The sequence below is a fragment of the Notolepis coatsorum genome (assembly GCF_963971535.1).
Source record: "Notolepis coatsorum genome assembly, chromosome: 6".
Classification (NCBI taxonomy): Eukaryota; Metazoa; Chordata; class Actinopteri; order Aulopiformes; family Paralepididae; genus Notolepis; species Notolepis coatsorum.
The window spans coordinates 44,526,523-44,550,227 of record NC_140170.1 but is presented as its reverse complement, the minus strand read 5'-3'; the positions used below and the strand labels follow the sequence as shown (position 1 = coordinate 44,550,227).

The 23,705-nt window shown below is 43.7% G+C and overlaps 2 protein-coding genes across 4 annotated transcripts in view; one reads left to right on the top strand and one right to left on the bottom strand.

Moving 5' to 3' along the window:
* Positions 1-1,874: 1,874 nt before the first annotated feature.
* znf319b (zinc finger protein 319b) lies at positions 1,875-19,489 on the bottom strand. The gene is made up of 2 exons (XM_084317456.1): positions 19,161-19,489; positions 1,875-5,470 (listed from the first exon to the last, which is right to left on the bottom strand). Exon 2 carries the CDS (start codon positions 5,139-5,141, stop codon positions 3,330-3,332), a length of 1,812 nt encoding a protein of 603 aa, XP_084173582.1. The 5' UTR covers positions 5,142-5,470; positions 19,161-19,489; the 3' UTR covers positions 1,875-3,329.
* The window catches only part of usb1 (U6 snRNA biogenesis 1), a 31,256-nt gene continuing 26,529 nt past the window's right edge, over positions 18,979-23,705 (top strand). For 2 of the 3 annotated variants that reach the window (XM_084317459.1, XM_084317457.1), the window contains exons 1-2: positions 21,376-21,537; positions 21,721-21,900. In XM_084317459.1, the coding sequence (XP_084173585.1) occupies positions 21,722-21,900 (179 nt within the window). In that variant the 5' untranslated portion in view covers positions 21,376-21,537; position 21,721. Of the gene's footprint in view, positions 19,101-21,375; positions 21,538-21,720; positions 21,901-23,705 lie in introns of those variants that run through there. The other variant, XM_084317458.1, reaches the window with a different exon arrangement.

Genomic DNA, 23,705 nt, shown 5'->3' with positions numbered 1-23,705 from the left:
ATAACCGAACATAAAGATGCAGGATCTTCCCCCACAAATACTCTGATTGACTGAAACGGTTAAGAAAATAAAAAATAAAGGCGCAGATCTGCTAAAAAAAACTGTTGACATTTTTAGTACATTTCTCTTCAGTCTGGACCTCCCTGTTTGACAGAATTCAATGTTCATTCTTCTCGCCTCCTCAAGGGGAGAGCGTCAGTCATACACACACACACACACACACACACACACACACAGGGCACTCTCGAAGAAGCCCTGCAACATACCCAATACAATCACTAGTAGGACTACAAAAACAAAAAGCATTTTTGTTAAAACATCTCACATGGTAAAAAGTAGCGAGAATACAAAAAGATTTCCCCCCCCCCCCTTAAAAAAGACAACTTTTGACAACTTTACCAATCGAACTGGTAAGCAGACTTGTTCACTCATCCATACTATGTACAGGCTGAAAGAGTACATGTAATTGACCGTATTCACAATGCCGCCATTTTGCTCTTATGTTGCAAAATTAGGAAAGAAATCCCAACCGGAGCATGACACAAGACCAAAATGGCAGCCGCGTGAACATGGTCAACGGAGAACTCGTTTCCAGCACATAGTCCAACAGCACTGATCTCTGTGTGGGAATATTCAGAGTACAATTAGTGTGAAATATATATTTCTATATAAGTCTATATTGAAGGGCGAGATCGATGTCAACCATAAGGTTTATTTCTTTTTTATCTTTTCTTTTTTTATGACAATAACTTGGGCTGGTTGGTTATGTCTCTCCACACCTTTTAGGGCAGGGGCGCTGCGTCATATTGGTGTTTTGGTTCAAACTAGAGCGGCTACGCAGTCATGGCCCACGTCAACATCCACATCCACTCACAAACATCATCATCGTAATCATTTCACAATAGCACAACATAACCCCCCCCCCTGCCATCCCCTATCATGTGATAATAAAATAATTTTTTAAAATGAAAACAACCCACAAACACGTCTAAGCCGTGGAGCATACTGGATACTTCTTCATACATAAAAAGCCTAAAAATACTAAAGCAAAGAGGGGGGGGGGGGGGGGGGGGGCAGGAAGGAAGAACGTGAGGAGTCCGGGTTAAAGAGAATCTGTTCCGTTTGTCACATACACTGTTCTGGTATTACTGCAGGAATACGAAACAAATAAGTATTTAGTCACCCTCCATCCAACCAAAGAAACACGCACGTCAGGGTTTGTAGGACGTTGTAGTCTTTGATCCTAAGCGACAATAATGAGGTTGTCGGTGATGGGAACAGTCCTGGTATCCATCCAGAAGGGGATGGCAGAGGGGGGGTGCAGGGAGGGGGAGGAGGCAAAGGGGAGGAAAGGATGGAGAAAGAGAGAGAATGGAGGGAGGGATGTGGTAAGAGGAGAGGACCGAGAAGGTAGAAAAAAAGTTATGGAGAAAGATGGTTGCAACAAAGAGAGAGGGATGGATGTAGCGAACAAAAGAGGGAGATGGGGAACAAAAGACAAATAAAGGAGGGGGCAAAAGACACAGGAAAGGGATGCAATGAAAGAAAGGGGGAGAGAAAAAGAAGGGGTTGTCCTCCTCCACTGGATGTCCGTAGCCATTTAGTCCAGACGGACTCAGGTTTGGCCACGTCAATTTAGTCCAGACGGTCACAAGTTTGGCCAGGTCAATTTTGTCCAGACGGTCTCAAGTTTGGCCAGGTCAATTTAGTCCAGACGGTCTCAGGCTTAGCCAGGTCAACTGAGGTGGACTGCAGGCGCCAACGGGATTCACTTCCCACTTCACCTCTGCAAAACGTACTGCTAAAACCTTATTTACAAAACACAAAAAAGAGTGGTCGCTTGCTTGCTTGGCTTAGTCAAGATAGTGAATTGAGTCCGATGTGGCGATTTCAGATTATCTTGCTCCTGTGGGGGGTGGGGGTGGAGAGGGGTTAGCAGTTGGTCCATGTTGAGGAAGGTAGAGATTAAAAAGTGGTTGCCTGGACAACCGGAGTGATGGCAGCTATTTCTGTACACAACAGTCAGGCTTTGTTGGCAGTAAGACGATAAGATGCGCATTGCCCCTTTTTCAACCTACATCAATGTCATCAACTGTCTGTCTGAATATGGGAACCGGGGTGGAGGTGAGGTAACAGACGAGGAGAAGAGAGAGGGCATATGCAGGCAAGGAAGGAGGGCAATTGTCTCAGTGTAGGAGTGATGGGGTTAGGGGTGACTACTAGCCTTCAGGCAGGGTAGGAGACTTATTGGGGCCTTAACACTTTGAGTGCCAACGACGTGGTTTCTCGTTATTTCATGCCAACCGTTCAGTGCCAACGACGAGAAATCTCATTATTAATCGTTATTTTTTTATTAGCGATTTCCATTCATTTTTCATCAATCTAGCCTCACGTTACCACTGGGACTCTCTCTGAGCTCGAACAGGGAAAATACCGCCCCCTATCGTCTCCCGGATGATAATGCACCCATTGGATTGGACTGAATGAAAACGCATGGGGAAAAGAAAATCCGGAATCCACATTTTACTTATCAGGCATATAACCCGAGCCGATTGTAGTCATCGCCGACCCTCTGAACAGCGTGGAATATGTGTTTCCAGTACCCAGCATTGGATCAATAAACGCGATCGATATTTGGAATGGCGATCAGGAATTGGAATAATCTTTTTGTAGAACATCTGATCTGAGGTAAGGAATCTATTTTACCAGTCTTGGGATAATCAGAGCTTTTTTCACAGATGTGCTGATCAGGAAATAAGATAATCGATTTTTCAGCCAGCTTCTCTAGCGTGCATAAGTACACATATACTATAGATAATCTAGCGTTTATTTGAAAACAATTCATAAATAGGCAGAAAAATGACAACGTTTTTTGTGTATTCCGTTTATCACAGAATCTCTTTGTCTGAAAATTTTCAAAAACGAGCGTTTTTCAAAATGGTATAAACGGAAATGTACAGATGAAAAAACAATCCGTTTCGACAATGTTGACTGCAAGCAAGTCATTGATAAGCGACGGGCGTATTAGACACATAGCCATAATTTAAGATATAGTTAATGCGTTCGCAAATGTGCTCGCCCTCTCATTGAATAGAGCATTGGCACTCAAGCGCTAAATCGTGCGCCCCCTGCTGGCACTGAAAGTGTTAATGTAGGACCATTGGGGAGTAAATGGGTTAAAAACCGCCAGGCTTGTCCTGCAAGTGTGGAAAATGGTATGTTTTTGAGTTTGTGAGTAGCCTGCAAGGGATAGGGGCGGTAGGGGCTGTATGTTGCAGGGAAAGGGTAGTTTTAGTATCCACACTAAAGGGAGGAATATGCTAGTGGGCCTATATGCAGGGGGCCACGGGGTAGCCCCCTCCCTCAGCAGTGTGCTGCACAGTGTGGTCCTGCAGTGATCCCAAGTCGCTGAAACGCTCACCACACCACACACACTTAAACTGGCCTTCTCTGGAGTGTGTGGTCTGGTGCTTAATCATGTGTTCCCTCTGCTTGAAGCCCTTGTTGCAGTTGGCGCACTTGTACGGCTTCTCCCCCGTGTGCACGCGCCGGTGGCGGTTGAGGTCAGAGGAGTACTTGAAGCGCTTCTCGCACTCTGGGCATTTGAGTGGCTTCTCGCGCGACGGGTCGCAGCGGTGCTGGACGAACTCGGACGAGGAGAGGAAGCGGCGGTCACAGAGGGAGCACTTCAGCGGCTTCTCCTGGCAGTGGGAGTTCTGGTGGCGCTGCAGCGTGGAGCTCTTCTTGTAACCCTTCCCGCACACGTCGCACTTGTAGGGCTTGTCGGGCGAGCTCGAAGATGATTCGCCGCACTTGTGCCTGAGTAGCTCTCCCGACTGGCTGAACTCCTTCTGGCAGGAGGCGCACTTGAAGAGGTTGTCCATGCCATGGACGTGCTGGTGGTACAGCAGGTGGGAGGGCTGCAGGAAGCCCTTGTCACACAGGTTGCACTTGAAGGGCCTGTCGGTGGGGTCCTTGTGCGTGCGTCTGTGGCGCACCAGCGCATACTGCTGCTTGAAGCTCATCTGGCACTCGTCACAGTGGAAAGGCCTTTCCTCGGAGTGCGTGCGCTCGTGCTGACGCAGGTCGGACGGGCGCTTGAAACCCTTACCGCAGGTGGCACAGCGGAAGGGCCGGGCGCCCTGCGGATGGCACGGGTGGTGGAGGAGCTCAGAAGACTCCTTGAAGTGCAGCTCACACAAGTTGCACTTGAACAAGTGCTCTCCGGAATGGGCGTACATGTGACGCACTAGGTGGGAGCGGTGCTTGAAGCTCTTGTCGCACACGGCGCACTTGTAGGGCCGCTCGTTGCTGTGCGTTCGCTGATGGTGCTGCAGGTGGGACGACTGACTGAAGGCCTTATCGCAAGTATCACACTTGAAAGGCTTCTCTCCCGTGTGCACCCGCTCATGGCGCTGCAGCTCCGACAGGTGCTTGAAGCCTTTCTGGCAGACCGAGCACTTATACGGCCTGTCACGGGACGAGGGGAAGGGCAGGATGGAGGAGCTCCCACTTGCAGATGCCCCATCACTGCTGGGCTGTTGGGGATTGGTTGCCGAGGAGGTGGGCGTGGCGTTGCCTGAGGAACCGGGGCGGTAGGTCTTTTCACAGATGGAGCACTTCATGGGGTTGGTGCTATTATGAGACGTGTGGTGCTGGGCCAGTGAGGTGAGAAGCGAGAAGCCCATCTTACACACGCCGCAAACAAACGGCTTCTGCTCCACCTGAACGCACTGGTGCTCCAGCAAGTCTGTGGCTTGGTGGAAGATCTTCATACACTGAGTGCACTGGAACGAGCGGTCCTGGCTCACCATGCACTGGTGTTCGTGAGGGTTCGCCAGGTGGGAGATGTCATGCCCACAGACGCCACACTTGTGCCCACCCTCGGTACCCACCTGCAGGGAGGGCTGCTGGGCCTGGGCAGGGTGCTGTGGTTGGCTGTGCTGGCCTCCGCTGTGCTGCTGACCCCCCCCGTGCTGGCTGTGCTGGCCATGCTGAGCCTGCTGCTGCTGGAGAGACGGGGGGTCCGGCTGCAGCACAATGCCGTACACGGCGCAGCCCAGGGCGTTCTCGGCGCCCGGCGGTATAGTGTGGACGACCGGGGGTGGAGCGACAGCATGCTGCTGCCAGGCCTCAGTCATGCGGGCTCGGGTGTAGGGATTCAGTTTGGCAGCTGGCAAGGACCAACTAGGGTGAGAACGGGAGATTATTGGGAGGTTTTCTTGACCAATGCGGTGACGGTCTTTTTCTTTTCTTTTTTAGCAAGGGTATAGAGAGAGGATCTTACTCTGCACTGAGCAAATGACGCAGGTGCTCTGAAGGGCGCAAGGGACCGAGGACTTTGTGGCTGAAACTGCGATGCAGAGAACAGGTGGAGCTGTGTTGAGCCTGGGCTGTGTGAGATAAGAGATGGAGGAAAATCCACTGGTTTCACTTCCGTCAATCGGTTCCCAAATGATAGCTGCAGCTTCTATTCATGTGAAGAAAATAGAAGGAAAAGAAAAAGAAAAAGCAACCATTATTCAAGATGTCATTCAATAAGAAATTACAATGTGGTTTCAGATTTGAACCTTCTGCTCAATATCACACAACAAAGACTGGTATGTGTTAATTTTTCAAGGCGTTTATTGGCAAGCTACCTCCTTATAACGGTTATACATCATTAATGGAATGGAATTTTGGAACCCAATATGGAACCTGACGGGATGCACAGATATGAAAATTTGCGGCCGATACCGATATTTGTGGCAACATTTTTAATTTTTTTAACTACTGTATATTTGTATGCAGGGATTAAAGCAAAAAAAAATCTCCTGACTGAAATTTTTTTCAGGCCAAGTCATATTCTTATTTTAACCTCCACTGTATTTCTTTTTAATAGCGTTGGCGTTTTAAGGGAGCCTACTTGTTTCGGTTTCGTCGATAATCCAATGTACAGTTACCCCCCCACCCTGCCTACCCAACCCTTCCCTCCCCAACCACCTCCAATGTACAGTCCCCCCCCCCTCCACCCAACCTCCTCCAATGTACAGTTTCTTCGTCAAATGTATATGCTCTCTTTTTTAGACTCTTATTGTATCACAAACAATACTGTATTTGTAAATCTGGTACGTCATAAATGTATAGATGTAGCAGTATTATCTATCTGTATGTCATGCATGTCATATATGTTATGATGAATTGAAAATGGGGGACCCTGATGTAAACAAGAGGAAAGTCTTTCTCTGGTCTGCAACCCCTTGACAATTGTGTGTATTGAGCTGTACTGTATTGTACCCATTCTGCAATCTGTTATAACAATCAATCAATATTTAACCGATTGCAGAATGGGTACAATACAGTATGGCTCAATACACACAATTGTTAAGGGGATGCAGACCAAGAGAAAGACGTTTGTCTTGTTTACATCATCAGGGTCCCCCATTTTCAATTCATAGTGACATTTATGACATGCATGACATTGACATCATGACATTTATGGCATAGGGACATACTACAGGTATATAGTACTGTTACATTTGTGACATATACGATATGCAAATATACAGTAATGTTACCCATAGATCCTGACAGAGATTATACATATGATGGGGAGGAGGACTGTACATTAGGAGGGGGTGGGTGGGTGGGTGAAAATATACAGTACCGTTACCCATAGATCCTAAGAGAGATTATATGCATATGATGGGGAGGAGACTGTACATTAGGAGGGGGTGGTGGGAGAGAAATATACATACTGTGGGGAGAGAATATATACAGTGGGGAGGAGACTGTCTATAGATACACCTGTGTGATGTTGCTACGGAGTTAAGCTAATAAACGTATTGTACTGTGAAGTAACACGACAATGACAACGTGTTGTTCTGTTTTTCTTTTTGACATTGTTGCGGCACACGGAACAAGTTAACTCACCACTACAGCCCCCAGTAGCGCTGCCTAGCCAGTCTCTTCAAATGTCCTCTCCCTCTCGATCCTTTTCATCTGAGAAACCCGCGGTGGGTTCTCTTTTTAGTGGCCGGCTTACTCCTTCCATTTAAACCGACGCTATTAAGCTAACGTTAGCTAATCGGTATATAGCAGCGAGCCGAGTGCAAGCAGCGTGGTGACTGTGACGTTGGTAAACAAGCAGTTGACGCGTGAGGCTGCAAAAAAGGCGACTCGTAAAACCAAAACACACCGCAGTTTTAATTATTTTACATGACTATTTTGTTACCCTGCCATGTGGCGGACAAACTTCTCAGACCTCGCAATTGTCACTCGCCCAATAGCCTGCAGCTGCAACCGCGGAGCGAGCCTCCGGAGTGAGCAGCGTAATCTGTCTCTCGAGTCGCTGAGTGATGATGACTGCTTGGCGCGATAGGGGAAAAAAAGCCCTTTTCCATATTTGGCGCCTCTGATTGGCTCAATTTTGTTTCAATCTGTATGCATCTACAAATCATATTATACCAGGTAGCCAATTCCGTCAGACTGCGAATCAAATGGGACGGATCTCCCAATCAAATTGACGGAAATCCGTCTGGAGACGGAATGCTTTAATGCATGTGCTATGTCTCTAAATGTTTGATGAATTGAAAATGGAGGACCCTTATGTAAAAAAGCCGAAAGTCTTTTTCTGGTCTTCATCCTCCAGTCTTAGCACTGTTGTTGTATTGAGCTGTACTGTATTGTACCCATTCTGCAATCTGTTAATAAAGTTTTCAATCAATCAATCAGACAAATGTATAGAAAAGCTTTTATTATAACCATAACAAAATTATATTATTGTTTATGAAAATGTGTTAGCCCTATGCTTGACTTATTTTAGGCATGGCAACAAATAAAATAATAATAATAAAATTAATAAATAAAATATTAAATAAATAAATAGGCTACACGTCTCTCTTTTTGTGTTACAAATTGTGCTCACCGATATCAACATAGGCCTCTTTACTTACTTAAAAAAGTTAACATCAAGAAATATGTTTATGGTATTCCATCATGCCATGTGTGTTTTTTATTATTTTATAATGCTCATGATTATTGCTGAAGTCTTGAGTCATACAATACCCACTGGCTTTCATCTTCAACAGACTAACTTGACTAAAAAGACAAAAAAGTTATGAGTTTTAAGAGTTTAAGAGACAGCACTCACTGTATCTCTCTCAAACAAAGCTCCATGTTCTCCAGTAATATCTCCATAATCTGAGTTTGCAATGCATGTGTCGTGTCAGGAACAGAACCATTTTGATTGACAGTCGATTCTGCCAATTACGTCACACCGCTAGCACCCACCTCCTGCTGTTCTTACCACCAATCGGCAAGCACGTATTCGTTTTTTACTTCCGGGACGCCCGCCATTGATTTTGATGAGAGATCAACAACAACCTACCGGCGCTAATAACGTTAGCTCTCCGCTGCCCCCGAGTAGACTTACCCAGCGCTCCGCAGGATGACTAAACGAGGCATAATGATTTTACTGCAACGGATGTTATAATAAAGCTGTTCTATACATTTGTCTGATTGAAAACTTTATTAACAGATTGCAAAATGGGTACAATTCAGATCGGACTCTCTGAGCAAAGGAAGATGTGAGATATGAATGAGTAATGCTTGCTATCTGGTCGGGTAAATAATATGCTGTGCTATTGAACGTGTAACTATATAACGTTAATGCCACAAAACGAATGCCTTTGTTAAGTAACTTTGATGCAGTAGCGTGTGTGTGGGGGCGGCGTTGTGCAGGTCGCTTGACTGAAACTTTTCAAAGTTTGAACGTGTGGACCAGATTGACGCGACACAAATTGATGGATATTTATTGGCTACTGCCATCGGCACATTGAGCTTATCGGCCGATACCGATACCCGACCGATATATCGGTGCACCCTAGCAACCTGTTCTAGTGACTGGGCTGGTCCTTCGAGTTTGCTCGGATATGGTGAATCTGCATTTTGCTATGATGCCCCTAGCTCAGGGGTGGCCAACCCGCAGCCCGCATGTGGCTCTTTGCCCGCCAATGTGTGGCTCCTCCCTCCAAAAAATAAAAATAAAAATTTCGCCTGTTCGAATCCAGCTCACAGCTCCGGGGTTGTCACCAGCTTGGCTGGCCGTCTGCACTAATACAATTGGCTGTATTAGAGGGTGGGAGAAGCTGGCGGGGTGGGTCCGGGTCGTTGTAAACAGCGACTCCTACAGTTCGGTCGGGGCGCCTGCTAAGCGCGGATAGGACTTGAGGGGGATAGTGTGGTCCTCCCACACGCTACGCCCTCTCGATGAGAATCCGCGCTGCCAGGTGAAAAGAAGCGGTGATTGGCTGGACGTGTGTCGGAGGAAGCACGTGGTAGCCTCCACTCTCCCAGATGATCTGACTGTGGGGGGTAAGTGCGCAGCGACCAGGAAGGGACTGGGAATTGGCATACGACTAACATTGGGATGGGAGAAAAATCGGAGGAAAAATGGAGGGGGAAAAAGATCAAAAAAAATTTATATATTTTTTTGTCATTCATTCCATAAGACATAGAATAAACATTTACAGACTTAATTTTTAAAAATGGTTAATTTGCATGTTCTTGGTATATCTGATTTTAGGGACATCTATGGATCTCAGGGAATGTATTCCCAGTGTCAGAAATATTGTGTATGTTACTAGGCTTGAGTAAATTGTAATTAACCAAAAGGAGAATATCAATTCAATTATATATATTTTTTCTATATTTGACTGTGAATAACACCATGCTAAAATTGACCAGACCTGAAAAATCTAAGCAAATGAATAAACGGAAGGTGATTAAACTGAAGGTTTTGTAGATCTGAATTCTGCCATTCGGACACATTAAATTTGAAATACGATTATAGAATATCAGGCCTATAAATTACCTTATTATGGCCATGTCGCACATCTATGGATGGGGCCAAATCTCCCCTTTCCAATGGCAGAATTCAATCTGGATTTAGTATCACCAGGCGTGATTCACAAGTACAGTTACTTTTTTCATCAGATTGCAACGTCGTTTTTTGCTAGACGTTCACAGAAAGGTAAAGAAACTAACGGTGTTCTGTATTATGGCAATACGTTCAGGTTTGTGGGAGATAATCCCGAAAAATAAGAGAAATAAAAAAGTTTATCCAGAAGTCAGATGATTGACAGGAGCTGGGTAGGGTAGTTTTTCGAAATTCGAAAGTCCATCAAAAGCCCTGGGTCTCTTCCTTCAAAAGTCTACACTCACTTTGGCTGCACCACTTCCTCCCATCAATATGTGCCGGTTTCCGACTCAATGCCCTGAGATTTCTATAATCATATATTTCACTAATAAGGGATGTCCGATATTAGGCCTGCCACGATAACACATTTTGCTGGGCGATTAATTGCCCCCGAAAATATCGCGATAAGCGATATTATTGCGACCGGTTAGAGAATTTTTTTGAGAAATTTATTTCCCAAAACTTTTATTTTGAAGCCCACCGCTCCGTCTTTTCCGGTGTTTAAGACTTTTATTTTGAAGCCCACCGACCGGACCGGAAGTATTGTTGTGATTATCCTAGCCGACAACTTGTCTCGTCCGGTTGTGTTTTTTAGTTTTAACGTTAGCTACTAACGTTAGATGCAGCTACTACAGGCAATCAACGATGAGGAGGAAGCATCAAAGCAGTATTATAATAGAATAGCTGTGGTGCGTAGGCACTGCAGCACGACTCGAAAACGACCTGTTATAATAAATTAATTCATGTTTAACTTGTCCCCGTCTCCAGTCCTTTGACTAGCCCCACCCGTTCATTGTAAACAATGATGCATGTAATTGTATTAACGTTATTCTGTGTTATTCTAACGTTACACTACAAATAACGCTACTTGGTTAAAAGGAGCAACACTATTGAGAAATGTAGTTAAGCTATGTGGTGTTGCCCCACGGAGCTCCTGTGCTGTGCTGTAGTAAAGCCAGCGGCCCGCCTCCCAACACGGACAGTGACTGACAAGGGGCACTGGTTCCGCCTCATTAAAACAAACGCGCAAATAGCAATTAATCGCGTCCGTCAAAATCATTGCATTCATTTAAATTATCGCGGCAATTAATCGATTTATTGCTTATCGCGGCAGGCCTATCCGATATTATCGGCCGATATCGGCATTAAAATGTGATATCGGAAAATATCTGTATCGGTTTAATTTTTTTTACATTTCTATAGAAATGATGTCCGATATTATCGGCCGATATCGGCATTAACACTTTAACTGCCGAAAACGCCGGAACTCGTCATTCCCCGCCATGCTCAAGTTGCCGAGGACGCCGTAACTCGTCTTTGATATCAATATTTCACAAATCTGTGATCGAAATCATATTTCCCCTCCGCAGCCTTGACACACAGTGCTGATCTCCTCTCAACCCTCTAGCGGTTCAAGAGCGCCATCTGGTGGCCGATCGGCAGATCGAAACCGGATGTCAACCTTTGAACCGGCAGGACTCACTCCATATGGGGTCCGGGCACTCGCTAATGTTAGAGAGACTCTGTCTTCACACAGTGAACATCGATCGGTGGAAATAACTCGAAAAAACAACATGATTTGGACGTATATACTATTATACAGCCTGGAAATAGATCGGGCATTTCAACATCCCATAATTGAAAACTGTCTACTCCACGCTGATCGCCCAACGGCCCGAGGAGACTGGGGTGAGTTTTAGCGTGTAGTATTACCGTGTTCGATATAAACTGCTATGATGAACATATGACCCACATTAGATGAATGGTATAACGTTGCCCACGGAATTATAAACGCCCCCTCGCCCATCCGGTCAACATCAGATGACGTGTAGTAAATTCTAGAAGTACGTCCACTTGAATTTTTTTATCTCGCACAGATTCCTACCAAACTGTATTTGATCATCAATATAATGCATTTGGGGCTATAAATCACGTTCTGGAGAAAGCTGCAGAAAGAGATGAAAACATACTTATACTTTAGACCATATTTTAGTATGAATATGTGAATGAAAAAGTTTAACGTTGCTACACCATGAACAATAGATATAGGACTTTGAATGGGCCCTAATAATGGCAATCTAGCAATAGAATTTAAAATGTTATAGCTCTGCAAAGAAGGGGAACTTCTCCATGTTAAATAGAGCTGGCAAGGGATGGTATATCATGAATTTAACCATGGCAATCAAAGTGTTAAAATGCGATATCGGTTGATATCGGTATCGGAAATTAAGAGTTGGACAATATCGGTATAGGTAAAAAAAGCCAATATCGAGCATCCCTAACAGTTACAATCATTGGTAAACAAACGTAATGCTTAAAATATACACTTTGACTGCTGTTTTGACAGGGTTAGGGTCTTTAATCTTAGTTACATTTGAAAAGAAAACGCAACATTAATTCATACATTCTGTAGAGATTTATGGCCTGATGTCATTTGCGGTTCAGTACCGGACCGCTCGGGCTTAAGAGGTTAACCCTGTGAGGCCCAAATAAAAAAGACATTAGCAACATCAGAGGCCAGAGGGTGGGACCTATAAACACATGAAGGGTGCCGTGACTGAAAAAAAGGTTGAGAAACGCTGGTATATGGTGTGGCTCTTTGTGGTACCACAGTAATTTTTGTGGCTCTTAGTCTCTGACTGGTTGGCCACCCCTGCCCTAGCTCATGGAATAAACTCCAACAATCCTTAAAGCTTGAGATTCTCCCCTGTTGCAGAACTTGCAGTTTAAAACGTTGATCTCCAACCATTGTCAATCAAGTAGTAAATATTTGTTTATAGATTGTTATCCTTACTTATAGTTATGATTTTATATTCTGTGTGATTTTATATGCCTTTTTGCTTAACTCTATGTTTTGCTTAACTCTGTAATAGGGGTGCACCGATGTATCGGTCGGGTATCGGTATCGGCCGATAAGTGCCTTGTTGACTGCAATCGGCCTATCGGCCGATAAGCTCGAATGTGCCGATGGCAGTAGCCGATAAGTTCAGTCGCGTCCTGCACAACGGTGCCGCCCCCAGTCCCCCACACACACACAAGCTACTGCATCAAAGTTACTACTAAATATTCAACATTCTCTTTTGAGTCTCCGCTTCAGACTTTTATCATTTGGCACTAAAAGCTAAACATTGTCACCGATATGGCTGTCCGCAACATGTCATTAATTGTGTACGCGAGGTGGTCGCTCAGTGACGACGCTAACATGAGCTAGGTTAGCTAGCATGAGCTACCGGGAGATGGAAGACTAACGTTACTGGTGAAAATGTGATTTACGTTGGAATACTCCTTTGCCAACTTGCTGTACTTTGCTTGCAGGTCTGCAGCCATTATTGCTGGATTATGAATAGCCCCAACTTTAGCCAAGGTAGGGGTGGACGGTATAAACGGTATACGGTATAAACGGTATTAATTTGCTCTACGGTATGGATTTTGACTATACCGTTTAACCGGTAGAGCAGCTCTAAAATAGCAATGACGTCATGTAACCACAGCGCGACTATTTCAATCGCATTTGCCCCTAAAAATAGATAGAATTAGTCATAGATAATAGATATGTGCAAACTGGAAAAAGTTATTTAGGAGGCTTCGCGCAGTGGGCGTGTCAACACGCAATTGTCATTTCATAATAAACACATATCACCGCGGCGCACAGCAAGTTTCAATTTCAGTTCCTGGCATTTTTAACCAGTGGAGAAAGGTAAGATATTTCCCTATCGTTTTTCTTATATGAATTATTCTACGTTAATAAAACATACCTGGTGATCAACTACAGTTTGCTGTAAACATTACGATATGTGTGTAGTGTTATGATAACGACGGCAGCAGCGGGAGCCGGGAGGAAGGCGTGCAGCAGTGGATTTGCGAATAGCATGCAGCTGCAGAGCCGCAGAGCCAGTGGCTCTTTCAGGTCTGGTCACAGGCCCGTCAAACAGCGCCCCCCCACCCTTGCGCCGTTCTGACCCCCATCGTCTCTAAGCATTTTGTGTGTCAATTTGTTGACACATGTGTCAATTTGTTGACACATGTGTCAATTTGATGACACAATTGTCAATTCTTAAAGCTGAGGATGAGTGGCACCTTTGTCTCAATTCTTATTCAATTAATTTCGCTCTGCGGCTCTGCAGCTACATATGCTTCTAGCAAAATCCAGCCCCGCTGTTTGCAATGGGAGCAGGAGTCTCGACTCGGGACTTATTTTATTTGGAATATAATGACTTTATACGCAAAAGTAGCCTAGTTTTAAGTTAAAATATTATAAATCTACATGCCTTGAGGATGTCATTCTTTATATAGCCTGCCTATCAGGCAAAAAAAATTATTCTAACAGAAACACTGATACCGTGATATATACCGTTACCGTCCATGCTTCAAATTATACCGTGATATAAATTTTAGACCATACCGTCCACCCCTAAGCCAAGGTAACGTTAGCTTTCGGTTAGCTGTTCAATGCTAGTAATAACACAACCAAGCGAACCCATCACAGCTCCCCGTCAACACCCCTCTCTCGGGAAGATGGCATTTAAGAAAGTATCTGCTGTTAAAATGACACAAACATTCGTTTTGTGGCATTAACGTTATATAGTTAGTGTTACACGTTCAATAACACAAGCATAGTATTTACCCGAACTACTAGCTCAGTTCCTTCCGTTGCTCTAAGGCCCCGTTTAGACGGAAACGCTAGCAGGTGAATCCGCAAAAATATTTTTTCAGATGTGCCTTTCGTTTATACGGAAACGGCGTTTTTACGGGGTGAAACCGTAAAAATGTGAGACCACCTTCCAGGGTGGAATTCCTAGAAACGGTAAACCTTTGCGCTCTCGTCTAAACTGTCAAACCGCATAAAACGATGACGAAAGGGTCGTCAAGGCTCTCGTCGCGCCTACTGCTTACATCACAGGCATGCGCCAGTAGCCTAGAAGCGTAAACAAAGCATATCTGGTTCTATCCATGGCGATCACCTGAAGGCTACATTGGCAGTGCTTTTAAATACACAAGAATCTGTCCCGCGGCTATCACAACTATTATGACTGGACCCACTGTCTGTGAGTGACTCTGCTTTGGTCCAATCACATTCCCCACCCACACTCTGCGAATCAGAGGCAGAGTAGGGCGGGTCTTCACAGCACGTCATGTGACATATGCGGTAATCGTGCGACAGCGGGGCTCCGTTGTCTCGAGTTGTTACAGCCTCGTCTGCACGGAGAATTCCACCCCAAAACGCTTGTCTAAACGCAAAATTAAAAGTGAAACCGCAAGACGACTTTTGCGGTTTCTGTTCAGACTTCCATCCCAAAACGCTCGTCTAAACGTAGCCTTAGTCTTAGAGCCCTGAGAGTTGTGTACCCAATCCATTCTGCAATCTGTTAATAAAGTTTTCAATCAGACAAATGTATAGAAAGGCTTTGTTTTATTATAACATTAGTTGCAGTAAAATCATGCCTTGTTTGGTCATCCTGTGGAGCGCTGGTCGGCGGGCAGCTATCGTATTAGCTACCGTAAGCTTGTTGTGGATTCTCGCAAGCAGATCAATGGCGGCATGCCCGGAAGTAGAAAATGAATAAACGCTTGCCGATTGGTGGCAAGAACAGCAGGAGGTCGTGATTTTGATTGGCAAGAAGCCTGGGCAAATGTTCGACTCACATCAAGGAACCCGGACCATCAACAAATCAATCTTAACTATATTCACAGGACATACTTGACTCCTATAAGACTGAAAAAAATGGGTCGTATACAAGACTCCAAATGCTCTTTATGTACAAATGGGGATGAGGGGACATTTATGCACATGTACTGGGACTGCCCACCAGTTAAGATATTCTGGAAAGAGGTGACCCAGCAATTATCAAATCTCGTAACTTGGAATATACCTGTACACCCCTCTGTATTACTGCTGAATGATGTTTTTGAGTGTGCAGTACATCCACAGCTAAAGAGATTGGTTTTATCGGGTATCACAGTGGCTAAAAAGCTGATAGCATCACAATGGTTCCAACCGGAAAAAATTTGCCGAAAGGTCTGGATTATTACATATCTCGATGTGATCTATCAAGAAATATCTACAGCAAGAATTTTGGGTCTCAATGAATCCAAAATGACATTGTGGTTAGAAGTGGTGGAGAAAATAAAAGCTAGCATATAATGGTAATGTCTGGTTAGGAGCGAGGGAAAATGGATGGATTATCCAATGGGGGGTCCGGGAGGGGGGGGTACGAGCTGGAGCATATGTGTGTAGGTTTTTAGATAACAGGTATTAAGGGTATATCCTATATATGACAATTAACTAAAATGTGATTTCATTGGATGTGCACTGTCAACTAATGCTTGTGTATCTTATCGTGTGTTGTCATGTTTGTTTATATGTTTGTTTAAAAAATAATAAAAAAAGAAAATACAAAAAAAGAACAGCAGGAGGTGGGTGCTAGCGGTGTGACGTAATTGGCAGAATCGACTGTCAATCAAAATTGTTCTATTGCATTGGTTGAGAGCTCTGGTTGTCCAGCTGCAGGCCGCCGGACCATACTGGGAGGGGGATAGTGCTACATGGCATGGTGGAATTAATACCATAAACATATTTCTTGATGTTTCCTTTTTTTAAGTAAGTAAAGAGGCCTACAAATACAAACATACAAATATACAGTAGTTTCATTAAAAAAAAATATATATAAAATATATCGGTATAGGCCGATTGTGTTAGTTGAACAATCGGTATCGGTGGCCAATTTTCATATCGGTGCATCCCTACTCTGTAATATATACACTCGATGTGACTATAAATGAGGGAAACCTCAGTTGACTTTCAAGTTTAAATAAAGGTTTGAAATTTAATTACTTCATGGACCTCTAAATATCAGCCAAAATGCACTCCTCCCTCTGGTGTTTTAGGGAGGACGCTTTAAATCTCAACTAGAATGGTGGGACCAGAATAAAAGTATACTGATATAGTGATATTCAGTTTTTGAGTGAGACTTGTTAAAACATACCAGCACTTTCCTCATACCAGCAAGTCCTGCACAGCGTTATGTGCAGCAGAAGACTTTTTTTTGGTGCACCTCACCATGTCCATATTAAACACTTTGGATGATTCCTGTAAGTCTTACAAGTTACAAGTCCCAATCTGTCTTCAGTTTAGCACCAATGTTCCCATTTGAAAGGGGGGGGGAATTGAAAATCTGTGTGCAACATCCTCTGAACTCTGGGAAGGTGTATGAAACTATAGCTCGCCAGAAAGATTTAACCGGTACCCACTACCCATGTATTTTGTCTGCAAAACGCACCAGGACTCAATTGTGCACCTGCAATTAGTTGCTGCATTATTATTTTTTTCTAAAATTATGTTTTTGGTAGATTTTTATTTGTTTGTACTACCGGGCAATCCGGTAGAGGGAGAGGAAGAACGGGAGACAGAGTGGGAGGAAGAAATTCGGCAAAGGACGCCGGTTCCGGGAATCGAACCCGGGTCGGGCGCTTCGCGACACAGCGCGTTACATGGGTCGCCACTTGGGTGCCCTAGTTGCGACATTGATTCCCATTCCGATGCTCGTCCATGTGGTGCGGCGAGTTCCTGGCATCGTCCGCAGACAAAGACTTTAAGTTGAATGCAGCAGCCAGGTAGTGATGCCCTCACTGATACCAACTGGTAAGGAATGTCCGGCCAATATCAGGCTCAGAATCAGAATGTCCCCAATACTTAATTTCCAAAACCAAAAGCCATGTCAGAAATCAAAGACGTCTTGAACTTGAATTTCCTAACACTTATGAAAGCATGTTGGATCACCATGCCTACATCACAGTCATTTCTGTCCAAAGACCTCAGACTAATGGGCGTGTAACTAAGTGTAACCTTAGTGTCCACTGTCCAGTAATGAATCGGAACTCACTTTCAAAGGACACTTCAAATTCAGCACTGTGTTGCTAGGGTGTTTCTAGGTGGTTGCTAGGGTGTTATAAATTCAGCACTGCCAATTGGTAGTGACAAAGGCTGCGGTATCGGTGCATACTTAGCGACAGGTAAACAATTAGTTTCACACCTTTCCGGCATTCCAAGGGTGCAGATTTTCATCTCTCTCTTTTTTTGTAATCTGAAATGGGAATATTAATAGTTTAAATGAAGATAGTCATGGACTTTGAGACTGAATTGTGCATACGTACATACTGGTAATGCTGTGGAGACTTGTTTTATTAACTGTGCAGAAGTATATACTGGTAATGCTGACTGGGACTTGTTTTATGAATCACCTGAACTGTGCAGAAATACATACTGCAGACTTGTTTTATACCGTCTCGTCTGTCTTCCCACCATACTGCAAGAACAACAGACCAAACCACCGACCATTTGGGGTCCTCCTAACCTATGGGTCACGAATTGCTACAATACATAAATTCAAACACCTGGATGTCAGACTAGATTAACTACCTAGCCCGATTGCTGCTGCAAAAAAATAAACATAATTCCACAACACTTCCTCACACAACAGCGTTGGATGAGTGTCAAATGAGGGCGACACGTCAACTATATTGATTATCAAAACATCCGTTTTACAGAAGAAGCCTTGAGAGATCATCTAAAGATGCGGAGCGATGGAATCAAATCTGCACAGCATTTCTATTGAACAGGGTGTCGAAATGTTAGCGACCACTTATAAAGCGTCCAATCCAATAACACCATAAGATTAATGTTGAAAAGATCATATCTAACGCTGTATTGTGTGTGTGCTTTTGCAAAAAATTCATTTGAATCGCAGACATCAATCAACCTCTATAAGCTATAACATCAGTTAGCAGGCATTACAGTTACTAAATATCATTTGTGATTTTTAATTTTTTTTTGTAATGATTGATATTCTGCCTCTTTTCATTTATCAGGAATACCGTAAACAAACTACCTATTGAATGTGGGTAAAAATACAAATGGAAAAAAGACTGCGCATCATCATATCGTCTACAGGGCTAGGTGGCTGCTAGCCTCGGAGCTAACAGAGAGCTAACAGTTAACTAGCCTCAGAGCTAACAGAGAGCTAACGTTAACTAGCCTCGGAGCTAACAGAGCTAACGTGATTCTCGCTAGGTGGCTACTAGCATCGGAGCTAACAGAGAGCGAACAGTTAGCTAGCCCCGCCGTCAAGCCGACACCGGGAAACAGGTTGGTTATTAAAGCATGTAAACACAAACATATGGAAGAATAAAACAGTGTGATATGTACCTCGGTCGCCTGAAAGGGGTTATTATTTGAAGCGTCTGAACATTTCCCCGCAGTTTCTTCGTCGTAAGGTAGAAGAAATTAGGCCCGAAACACGTCCCCCCGTCTTCTTCACCTCCGCAGCTCGGATCCTCTTCTCTTGTTCAGAGGCTCCAGGGCCGCCGACATGTTTACCATTTCGGGATCATCAAAATGGGCGAGATTCACTCGCGATATTCCAATTCGCCCCACAAAACCCCTATCGTTTAACACGAGCAAACCGTTTGATTGCTAGGCCATTCTCTTGGCCGGCGGAAAAGACGATGTTTTTTTGCTATACTTCGCTAGCTGCTATCGGCTAGCTTCAGGGGTGCTGCCCGAGCACGGGAACATGAATATAATAATAACCCGACAGTATTCATTAACACGCTCACAACACACCCGGGAACATGAATATAATAATAACCCGACAGTATTCATTATCATGCTCACAACACACCCGGAAACAAGAATATAATAATAACCCGACAGTATTCTTAACATGCTCACAACACACCCGGGAACATGAATAATAATAACCCGACAGTATTGATTGATTGAATTAATTGAAAATTGTATTAACAGATTGCAGAATGGGTACAGTACAGTACAGCTCAATACATACAATTGTTAATGGGATGCAGACTGGAAAGACTTTCGTCTTGTTTACATCAGGGTCCCCCATTTTCAATTCATCAGGACATATAATTATGACATACAGATAGACAGTACTGCTACATCTATACATTTATGACATACCAGATTTACAAATACAGTACTGTTTGTGATACAAAAATAGTCCAGAAAAGAGAGTCCATTTGACGTAGAAACTGTACATTGGAGGAGGTTGGGTAGGTGGGGGACACTGTACAACTGTACAAGCAAAACTGTACATTGGAATATTGACAAAACCATACTTGGTCATTTGCTGTACATTGGAGGGGGTTGGGTTAGGATATTTACAGGGGCCAGTTTCGGATTGCAGTCTCCCGTAGGTGTTCTTTGAGAGTGGTTTTGAAAGTGGGTAGTGATTCACATTCCTTTACAGCTTTGGGTAGGGCGTTCCACATTGATGTGGCATAATTGCAAAACGTGTTTAGTCCCTTGTTTGAGCCGAATCTGGGTTTAACATGATTTGTGGAGCTCCCTCTGGTGTTGTGGTCATGGTATTCACTGACCTTTGGGAAGTATTTTGACATGTACATGGGTACCTTGGTCGTGTAGTGTATCTTGTAGACCAGGCCCATTGCAAGTTTCTGTACTCTGTCGTCTACTCTAAGCCATCCTAGGTTGTCAAAGTGGGCAGGGGTGAGGTGGGTTCTAGGAGTAAGGTCAAGTAGTAGTCTGACAGCACCCCCTTTGATTGATTGATTGAAAAGTTTATTAACAGATTGCAGAATGGGTACAGTACAGTACAGCTCAATACATACAATTGTTAAGAGGATGCAGACCTGAGAAAGACTTTCGTCTTGTTTCCATCAGGGTCCTCCATTTTCAATTCATCATATGACACACACAACATACAGATAGACAGTACTGCTACATCTATACATTTATGACATACCAGATTTTCAAATACAGTACTGTTTGTGATACTAAAAAAATCCAGAAAATAGGGGGGGGGGATACTTATTGATATCACTATGAAACTTTCCCAGTTTGTTATGTACATATAAACTAAGAAAACATATTACAAGTGTTCTGAATTTTATGTTTATATATGCAAAATGAGGCACTTCCCCATTAAATATGTGCACATTTATGGATGCAACCAGGCAAAATGAAGTAAAATAAACAACTAAATGTGTGTTATTGACGTTTTGTTGTCACTAGTTTCATAGAAGACATGTTTAGGAAGCAAAATATAACAAAATATCGATATCGTAGAGGGGAAAAAGCAAAAAGGCAATTTTGGGGGTGCTGTCTCAAAAAACGATTAATAAGTTAACATCTAATAATTTTAGACAGGTATAAGAAAAAAACATGGGCTGTCGCTATTCATCAGCAAATCTGCCAACAGTAATGTAGTATCTGGTCTCTGGTATCTGGTGTACCTGGACCAGGGTCTGAAGTGGAACTCATTAATTACGGAGACGATGTTTCAGCGGGACATGAATGATGATGACAACAGGTTGTTTACATGGAGCGGCTCTGCAGATATACCCTACTCACACAGGACGCCACTGATTGGACACAACGCTGCCGCTGCGCTTTAATTTCGACGAAAAGTCTCTGGCTTTTATTATTTTATTATATTAGTTGTTGGGGTGCCCCGTTTATTTATTCATTTATTTATATGTGTTCTTGGTACCACCAGCACCCAAATGTGTTATCTAAGATTTTTCTTTTAAACACAAATAAGGTATTTGATGTCTACGTACGCTTCTTGAACTTCACTATGAATTGAAAATGGGGGACCCTGATGTAAACAAGACAAACGTCTTTATCTGGTCTGCATCCCCTTAACAATTGTTATTGAGCCGTACTGTATTGTACCCATTCTGCAATCTGTTAAATAAAGTTTTCATCCATTCAAATTGTGTAGGATGTTGGTTGGATACAGCAGCAGCTCAGAAGAGGAGGGTGAGGAGAGCCAGGGAGCTGCAGCCACGGAGGATGCGAGCAAGACGCGCCCAAGAACTCGTCAAGAAGAGAAAGACAACGGCGATGATGACTACTCAGCGAGGAAGAAGCTGAAATCAGAGGAACAGCTCCTCAAGACGAGGTGTGTGTGTGTGCGTGTGCGCGCCATGGGTTTTGAATGAATGAATGAAAACTTTATTTAACAGATTGCAGAATGGGTACAATACAGTACGGCTCAATACACACAATTGTTAAGGGGATGCAGACCAGAGAAAGACTTTTGTCTTGTTTACATCAGGGTCCCCCATTTTCAATTCATATTGACATTTATGACATACACAACATACATGACATTTATGGCATAGGGACATACTACAGGTATTTGCCCACTTTGACAACCTAGGATGGCTTAGAGTAGACGACAGAGTACAGCAACTTGCAATGGGCCTGGTCTACAAGATACACTACACGACCAAGGTACCCATGTACATGACAAAATACTTCCCAAAGGTCAGTGAATACCACGATCACAACACCAGAGGGAGCTCCACAAATCATGTTAAACCCAGATTCGGCTCAAACAAGGGACTAAACACGTTTCGCAGTTATGCCACATCGATGTGGAACGCCCTACCCAAAGCTGTAAAGGAATGTGAATCACTACCCACTTTCAAAAACACTCTCAAAAAACACCTAAGGGAGACTGCAACTCGAAACTGGCCCCTGTAAATGTCCGAACACAACCCCCTCCAATGTACAGTAAATTACCAAGTATGGTCTTGTCAATAATCCAATGTACAGTTTTGTTTGTACAGTTGTACAGTGTCCCCCACCCACCCCTCCTACCCAAACCCCCCCCCCCCCCCCCACCCACCCAACCACCTCCAATGTACAGTCCCCCCCCACCCCCACCTACCCAATCCAATGTACAGTTTCTACGTCAAATGTATATACTCTTTTTTTTTTCTGGACTCTTTTTGTATCACAAACAGTACTGTAATTGCAAATCTGGTATGTCATAAATGTATAGATGTAGCAGTACTGTCTATCTGTATGTCATATATGTTACGATGAATTGAAAATGGGGGACCCTGATGTAAACAAGACGAAAGTCTTTCTCTGGTCTGCATCCCCTTAACAATTGTATGTATTGAGCTGTACTGTACTGTACCCATTCTGCAATCTGTTAATAAAGTTTTCAATCAATCAATCAATCAAGTACTGATACATTTGTGACATATACGGTATTCAAATATACAGTACTGTTACCCATAGATCCTGACAGAGAATATATACATATGATGGGGAGGAGACTGTACATTAGGAGGGGGTGGGTGGGTGGGAGAGAAATAAACATATGGTGGGGAGGAGACTGTACATTAGGAGGGGGTGGGTGGGAGAGAAATATACATACAGCGGGGAGAGAATATATACATGCAGTGGGGAGGAGACTGTCTATTAGGAGGGGGTGGGGGGGTTTGGACATTTACGGTGGCCAGTTTTGAATTGCAGCCTCCCGTAGGTGCTCTTTAAGAGCGGTTTTGAATGTGGGTAGGGATTCACATTCCTTTACAGCTTTGGGTAGGGCGTTCCACATTGATGTGGCATAATTGCTAAACGTGTTTAATCCCTTGTTTGAGCCTGTCGTGGAATATATTATCATGTCATTATGAGTCTCTGTTATTTTATCATGTCATACAGCTAGAGTTTCAGTCCAACCAGATTTACTGGTTAATGTGTGTATGTCTCTTTAAGATACTCTATCATTCTCTCAGTCGTAACGAAGTTGCTGTTCCTACCAGCCATAGAGCTATAACCCAAGGTCATGGGAACTGTAAGATGGAGCTGTTTTTTCCTTCCAGGCTTAGCCATAACATAGTCGTATTATTAATTTCTCTAACCAGCCATTTTGTTTTCTTCTACGTAATTTCATGTATTCAATTGTAT